This window comes from Charadrius vociferus, unplaced genomic scaffold (assembly GCF_000708025.1).
Source record: "Charadrius vociferus isolate BGI_N301 unplaced genomic scaffold, ASM70802v2 scaffold738, whole genome shotgun sequence".
Lineage (NCBI taxonomy): Eukaryota > Metazoa > Chordata > Aves > Charadriiformes > Charadriidae > Charadrius > Charadrius vociferus.
In genome coordinates this window covers 1,146,905-1,155,448 of record NW_009649467.1, presented here as the reverse complement: position 1 = coordinate 1,155,448, position 8,544 = coordinate 1,146,905, and the positions used below count along the sequence as shown (strand labels likewise).

At 37.7% G+C, this 8,544-nt stretch overlaps 1 protein-coding gene across 1 annotated transcript in view; it reads right to left on the bottom strand.

The window, feature by feature from the left end:
- The window catches only part of RHOBTB1 (Rho-related BTB domain containing 1), a 24,876-nt gene extending 16,576 nt beyond the window's left edge, over nucleotides 1-8,300 (bottom strand). The window contains exons 1-2 of the mRNA XM_009889806.1: nucleotides 8,109-8,300; nucleotides 7,653-7,756 (exon numbers count right to left, since the gene is read on the bottom strand). Of these exons, the coding sequence (XP_009888108.1) occupies nucleotides 7,653-7,756; nucleotides 8,109-8,300 (296 nt within the window). The remainder of the gene's footprint in view (nucleotides 1-7,652; nucleotides 7,757-8,108) is intronic.
- Nucleotides 8,301-8,544: the final 244 nt, after the last annotated feature.

Sequence of the window (8,544 nt, the reverse complement as noted above, 5' to 3'; positions counted from 1 at the left end):
ATAATTTTCCCAAGGTTCCTCAGAGACCTGCATCACAGCTGAACTTATCCCACTGAGACCAGAATTTGACAAGAACTGTCTCTAGTGTCTACCTGCATAGTCCTTCAACCACCTGAAAGGAAATATTGTGTAGGGCAACAGCCTGAGTGCCAATACCAGCTCCCAATTTCTTAAACACAGTAGGTTCAGGCAGTAGAAGGCCACCTAAGAATTAAACTGAGAATCTTGTTTATGGCTGAAAAAAAACTTGCTACATCTCCATGTCAATCCAGATACATTTTGAAGAGAAATGTTCACTCAGTTATACAACATTTTTCATGCATGCATCTCACTGAGCTGAAAAAAAAGTTGTGCAGATAAGCAAGGCTGATAATGTTTTAAGTGGACTCAGGTTTTAGTAAATGCAGTTGTAGCCATCACATGAAATGAGAAGAAATTCATTAAGTGACTGGTGAGCATAACAAAATGACCTGAAGACACAGGACTTATGTGCACACACTCAAAACAGATGAGAGGCTAGGAAAACCAAAATGCAGGGGGTGCCTGGCATGTGAAGAACTGAAGCTATCCAGGTAAGGCAGGGCAAGACCATGCAGTGCCCTGGATGTGAGCAGGAGAATCAATTAGTTCTATACTTTACCGACAGCAGTGAAGCTTCTTAAGTACTGGTGTAATGTGCGAAACTGTCAAAATGCCCTGAAATATATTCAGATTTTGTGGTGAGTAGCATGCAGATCTATTTCTAAAAATTCTGTAATGTCATTTTTAGTAGGAAACAACAGTAAGAAAAAGAAGATAAAGCTATCTTTAAGAAAATGGCATATTTCAAGACTGCGCTTCAAAGTGGAAAGAGTTTTCCCATACATTCCTTACAAACAATACATCATTATTAAATGTTAAACATTTTTTCTGTTTCCTTTGAGGTACTCACGGGAAAACAGTGGTGCGTTTACAGAGAATGACAAAAAAATGTTTTGATATCACAAAGAATGATAAAAATATCTCATTTTCCATTGCAGAAACCTGTAAGAGCTATTCTTGGCGTACAAATGCCTGACCAGCAATAGTGCTAAAAAGAATGGGAAAGTCATGTGGAACAGTATAACAAGAAGAAAACAATTTTATTTTTAATTTAAAGGATTGCGTTAGTCCTTTGGAATTTGGTTCATTTTATTGCTGGCTATAAGAAGTAATAAGAACCCATAATTCTAGTTCAGCATTTACATAAGAAAAATTCCATCTTAGTGCTAAATAGAACTTTGTAGTTGAAATAGGGCTGCCTGCAAGGTACCCTAGCATGAGTCTGGGCCAAATTTTGCCAGTAGACTAAGTAACACTGTCTTTGGAATCAGGTACGTTTGCAGTACACACATCCACCATAACATACTAATACAGGCCTTTTTCCCTTCCCTGGAGCAGAGATCTCAATTACTGCATTTTTAACGTAGGAATAAAAATTCTATGATAAATAAAGTTCTAAGGGTAGTTAATTGAGGTTGAAATACTGAAATATCCTGCGTATCACATGCAAAGTCAGGATTTATTAAAGACACAAAGCCTGAACACAAATCAATGGAGAAGGATGAAAGAAAATGACACAGCAAGAGAAGGCACAGAGCTACCAGGAACACATCTGATCAACCCCGGGCAAACACCAAAACTCACAATATCATACAAAGGGACTGATAAGAATATAGGTAAAAACGCTTTTGTAAGATGTATCAGCTGACTGCTGTCTTCAGACAGCAGTCAGAAAATAAAATAATGAGAAATAAATTCAAAAAGCAATGGAGAAACCAGAATCATAGGAAAAGGTGGGATTTTGAGCTTATTTTCTGTTATTGTAAGGAGACAGTTTACGGATGAGAACTACATGCAACCTCTTTACAGAGAACCAACTAACTTTCATCAAAGATACTGCAGAAGAATAAACGAAAGAAAAATTAACCTTTTCTTTACTCCTGGTGCCATTCCCAGGAAAGAATGATCAATCAGAAAAACATTGAGTCTAAAAGAAGTAAGAAGAGATTTAGTTAAAACATCATTTCAAGCAACATGTTTAGAAGAAAAAAATTATTTCAAGGTAGGGTAGGTATGTAAGGATGGAAAAGAAAAGAAAAAGGAACATCCCAAAATGCAGTAAAAGCATGATTCCTTCTAAGTACTGATGAATAACACAGATAGGAAGCTAGAGATAAGATAAAGAGGGAGGTAAAAATCCAGAGTAGATAAAAGAATGATAGGGTCTGGTTTGCATCCAGTATGACAGTGACTTCTGAAGTCACAGAAGACGTGAAAACTGAGCATTAACAGATGGAAGATGCATCTTTTTCTCTGGGGATAAAATATGGACTTTCATATTTTTTGCTTGCTTTGGGCTATCATCAAAACCAGCCTCCTCCTCTTTTTTTTATTTAAAAAAACCCAACAAACCTGTAAAGAAATTTCAACTGGCAAGTTGATGTCACAAAGTTATTGATGAGAACTCAGTTTAAAAGAGTTAAATCTGGTTGTGCAGAACAGTTTCCATATTCTGACATATGTACGAGAAAATCCAGACTGAGATGCTGAGACTCTTGGAGCAGAAAACAGCTCAAGAAATCCACCTAGCCCGTACTCACAAAGAAATAATGCACTAAGATCAAGTTTTTGATGGAAAGTCACTTCCCAGGTTCAGCATTTCCAGAAGATTTTGATGTTGCCTTGCAGTCTTTTAGGATAGACCCCAAATGCCCTTTCCACCCAGCCAATGACTTAGGAGAACAAGGAAAAATGGAAAATCATGCAATACCACAAATAACATTTGATACCGCCATTTGGCATATACCTTTTTAAAGAAGGAAGGATTCCTAACAGCAATTCTATAGCAACTTCTTTCTACTCACAGTATGAAACCACGGTGGGACACAAAGAAGAAAAGTAGTAGATCGGCATTAATTTAACTGGCTTAAGTATATAAAGCATATACTTTCCCATCAGCTGAGTGAAAAATCCTCAAATGTTAATGTAGATAACAGAAGAAGAAAAAACCCGGTGGATACAGACACCACATCAGAATAAAACTACTTGAGAATGCTCTCTCTCAAGACTGATCTGAGTCAAACTCAAAAGAGAAAAAAAATAGTAAATATAAAAAAAAATATTTTTTACAGGAGTTCTTCAAGACTGCTTGATGAAGAACCTGGACAGCTTATAAACCACTGTAAAGTAGATGGGGAGGCTCACCAACTTCAGTATTTGAAGATGATTCAAAGATAAGGCATATCACTTTTTGTGGCAGCAAAACAGCAAAAGGAAGCAGCCAAGGTGAGAGACATCTGAAAACAACCATATTCCCCATCAGCGGACCCTTTGCTAACAAAGCAAAAGATTATCTTGTCTGTTAAGTGCTACTGCTGTGAAGACACATTTCTGATGATCCCCTCCAACCCAGGCCAGTAAATGGCTCATAAGGCATGTGGAAGGTGGATTAATAATAACAACAATAATAGTAATCATCATCATCATCACGTAAAAACAAGTATAGCAAGACTGCGGGGAGAAGTGTGGGCTTTCATTCAAAGCATGTCTGAAACCTTGGACCTTCCTTGAAGGAAGGTGAGGAGCTGCTGGCATAGTCTCAGCTTAGGCACAGGCAGTGAGTGACAGAGAGCACTGATCTAGCTACAGGCAAACCGAGTAACTCTGAAGACACCCACTTGCCCTGATCTCACTGAATTCGCTGAATGCAAATACTATTTTACATCAAAGCTACCTGGGTTTTGTTTTTACAAAAATATCATCATCATTGTCCTTTAAGAAAAAGAATCAGAAAACAAAACATCCCTAAAGAGATCGGTGGAAGTCTTCAAATATCAGTGATAAACCCGTATTCTCATGGACCCATTTCATCAGTGTTCAGAAGGTGTATTTCTATGGATTAAATTACATTGAAGTAACTTGTTCAGGGAATTGTAATCACACAGAAAACGACCAATGCATGTCTTCCTCTGTGTACATACAATACCCACAAGGCTTATGAAATCCATTCAGAACAGAGGAAATACTCTAAACATATTTTAAAAGGCTCTGTCAGCAGTCTCACAGCAAGGCTCATTCACATTTGTAAGTCACGAGGAAAAAGCTGTTTTCTGTCCATGCTGTATGAACAGATTTTGTTTGGTCTACAGCTCATATTTAAGTTGCAAGTAAATAAATCATCCTGGCTGAATTAGCTGACAAACCACATCCATGGTATTGAGAATAAATATTTGATTGGGACTGAATTAACTCTTTGCAGATTTGTGCTCATGTTTATACATACTAGAGCTGCATGTATAAAAAACAGGATATGTAGGATACTAATCCTATTAATTGTAGTCAAACATGTTTACCTGAAAAAAATAAAAAAGAAAAGGATGCAAAAGGACAGGTTTTTTTTTCTCATTTTGCTTTTAGAATTAGTTAACATAATGACATGTTGACACACTCATTCAAAATCAGATTGGACAGGAGGATAGAGGATAGTGAATCCTGACAAGTTGAAATGTAAATTAAGATGTTTTCATATCTTTACACATGCAATTTTGTGCCTCCCAGGGAAACCGGTAGATAATAACAACTTGAGCTTTATATAAAGTTCCCACCTTGGTTGCAAGCTTAGAGAATACAATAGCACTCAGACTAAATTATTATTAAACAGAGGTCACTAGGAGCTGAAAATCAATATGCTAATCATAACAAAGACATTGTCATTTTACAACATTTTGGAGTGATTTTGCATCAAATGAAACCTTGTGGGACAATATCAACAAATGACTGTTTGGCATCACATAGTGCCTAAGCTGAACTGAACAGGATACTGCCAAAACTAAAGCACACACTCTAGTTTAAGGAAAAAAAAAACATGTTATGCTATAAAACTGCAGCAAATATTTCCACAAGTCCCTCCAGCCACATCCCTCTCCCTTCTTTAAGCTGTCAGGAACTGTTTCCCAAAGCTCCCAGAGGACTGTGATTATTAAACTAAACACCACACAGCAGAACGCAAGCTGGGTCTCACTCTCCATACTCCCATTTTAAAGGATGGCAGTAGAAACATTAGTTTAGCCATCCTCAGTGGCATTCAAGTATGTTTTTCTCTTTCTGACACACAAAAATAGTGGAACACATGTTCCTTTTGTCATTGTCCTTTCATGTTTCTATCTGTGAAAAATAAAGAATTAAGAAGGATTTATCTTTGCTGCAACTCCTATTAACTGTCCACCCTGCCATCTATAGCATAATCTATTTATGTAACATTTTGTAAAACTGTATGGAACAATCTTTTCCAATGAGGAGCAGGTGAATTAATGACCTGCTGGTTCTTGTTACATGACGCTTAGGACAATTGGAGGTCTTGGCTGAGTGTTTGGCTGAAATAAGCCTTCCCCTGCACAAGGGCATATGCATAAAAAAATTTGAAGGGAACCAAAGGGTTATATTGTTACACGATCCTTCAGATGATCAGAAATATGAAGCACTTGTAGGTGTAGCCTTGAGCAGTTTAGCATAAAATACACTTTTCACTGTACTGCAAGATTTGACTCAGCTATGAGTAGACTGTAGTTCAATGTACAGAGGCGATTCAAAATCAATTCCTATAAAAGTGAACATTCAATATTGGAAATATCTTTTTGAAATGCTAACATAGATAAAGTACTAAACAGTTGGTTTCAAATGAAACATTACTACCTTTCAAAACAATGAAGTACCTAATCAGTGCTTAAAATTAGAAAATTTTACAATTGAAATTTGATTTATAAATAGTTTCTTTAGAGTTGCAGTTACTTTCTGCATTAACAGACTTGCAGAAAAACAGCAGGTTTCCAGAACAGCCTTTTAAAGTTGATCAGGGCATAACAAACCTGATTCTACACAGGTTCAGTTCTGCTAACATCACAAATGAATCGCTGTGTTCATATGTTTAATCCTATGAGATCTCAAGTTATTCAGGTCCTCCTTGGTGTTTGCAGGATTAGAATCTAAGTATGTTGTTTCCCCCCTCTCCTGTCCTGTCAGTAAACGTGGGATCAGAGTTCAGAACATGCCTGATTTTGTTCTCCTAATCTCTAGTAATCTTCTCAGTGACACAATATCTGTTGCAGAATATCAGGAGGCCACATCAAAGAGGAACAGTTAGTGGAAACGTTAAGTTACATCCATATTTATCAAAGTAGGCTCCATATGCTGCCAAATGGTAAAACAATATCTATTCACATACTCAAGTGGCACAAAATATTGCAGTCAGTATCACCTTAAAGTCAGTAACTTCCCTCACTCACAAAGTTTATTTCCAAATGGTACAGGTTGTGTAGCCCAGACGTGTTGCTACTTTAGCTCCTGACACAAAATTCAAGCTAATTCATGATGCTGTGAAAACACAACTAACACAGTGCTGTACACAGGGTGGGGTTTGTACAAACTGCAATACAGAGCTTTACATTGTGAATATTTAACTGGTGGATTCAACCAACAGAACCCTCTCCAGCTGTTCTAAGGAGTGGAAAATAGAAAAGACAGCCATCCTTCAAAGTAACTTGTTTCATCAGCTAGCACAGAGAGAAGGAGAACAGTAAGACAGTACATTTTGACAACATGGAATCCAAAGGTGGGACAGACACTCTACAAAGGGTGTTCCCAGCTAGAAAAAAAAAAAAAGTATCTGTCTGTGGAAGTTAGATCATCTACAGACTGAAGCAGACATGAAAAGGATATGAAAATGTTCAAGAAGGTGAAAAAACATGTGAGGACCAAGACCTCGCTCCAACGTCAGTTATGAAAATCTGTCCAAAACCCATCTTCAGCTCAGTATTTGCCCATTACCGGTAATCTGTTATTATGCGTGTAGTCAAATGCCGGTTACTCAGCTGTTCTGCTGTCTGTCCTGCTACAATGCCAGATCTAGTCACCATTAAACAAAACAGAAAGACTATCACTGGCTCCAGTCGCTGTTGAAACTATGCTGAAGTTACATTATTCATGTTGGAAAAATCTAGATTACGTTCATTCGTGTCGTTCCCCCCCGCCCCTTTTTTTTTTTAAAAGAATTTCCAGCGTTAATCGATTCACTAGCGGACACTTGAAGGTGAAGGTTTTATAGAAGAAAAACCTTTCATTTCCTCAGCTTTAATTAAGAAAACACGGAAGAGCCTCACCTTTCATGCAATTGGCTCTGCTCTCAAGAGGTCCGCTGCCCATTCAACATCACAGGTTTTAATAAAATAAATATTTCATTGAGTAAGAGTGATGTTTCCCAACATCTCTCCTTGTTAGCTGCTTGTTGTGCAATTTTATTGTACACTGCTTATAGAGGCAGGGAACGCTGATGTTCAATTTTGTAAAACTACAATCTTATTTTGGGAAATGTTCTTTAAAATTTGAAATAGGACAACAGTTGTTGACAGAGCTTAGCAGGCTGTTTGAGGAAATGTAGCGTAGTAAAACTATGCTGCTTTTTAAATATTTATATCTTTTTAATCCTTGCAGCAGATAATCCTCTTTGCAGTAGGCAGGAATATGAATACCCTTGATTGATTTTAAGTCCTTGCTTTTCAAAATTAAGATTTGCAATATTTTTCTGCCCAAGAATTTTACTACCATTATTACTTAAAATTTTGCTTTGATCAATTTACCTTCCGTAAGCAAAACGCCTGTCTTTGTGGTGGTCCCCAAACGTATCCCACAGCCTGAGAGAAACACTCACTTCATCCACAACATCTCTTGAGCGTTCAAGGACCTAGAACAGAACACACATAACATTCTCTTTCTCAAACAAGTACGTTCCTAATTTGCCCCATAAGAAGGTCCAAAGCATACTAGACCAAGAGCCTATCACATATAGTTTTCAGCAAATGCTGTATTTTATAAAACAGGCAGAATATGCACCTTCCTAAAAATAGGTTTGATAAAAAAATTGCTTTGGAATGAGAGACTCGGGGAGATGGTTATCAGACCATGGCTGCAGTAGAGACCACACATAAAATGCTAGTGAGCTCATTGCTGCATCCTGATGAAGAAAGGCTTGCCAATAAAAAAACACTACAACTTCACAGCATGTGCTCCATATTTCGTACACCTGCAGTCCTTACCTCTTGGCAGACACGGTACTGATCAATGGCCCAGACAGTTGGTACGTGAGTTGCCAGCAGCTGATACTGAGTCAAGGTTGTATTGCATGCTCTTGCACAAATTAGACGAGTCTTTCCCACTGCATTATCGCCAACCACCACACACTTGATAGTTTCAACGTTGGGTCTTTCGTAGTCCATGTCAGTGTCCATTTATCAAAAACTGTAACAAGACAGTTAAACTTGTTTTCTACTACTGTGCAAAAATAATGCTATTTAGAATCAGAGCCTTCTACTTCCTCTTCTTGAGAGATGCCCGAAGAGGACAAACTTAAGGAAAAGCTTGTAGGAAACTGTACCAAAGTAAGCTGGTCATTCCTTTAAATACTGCACAGTTATGCAAATGCACAACTATTTTGACTGCAGTGGGTTTATGCTGTTCACACGCTATTTTCAC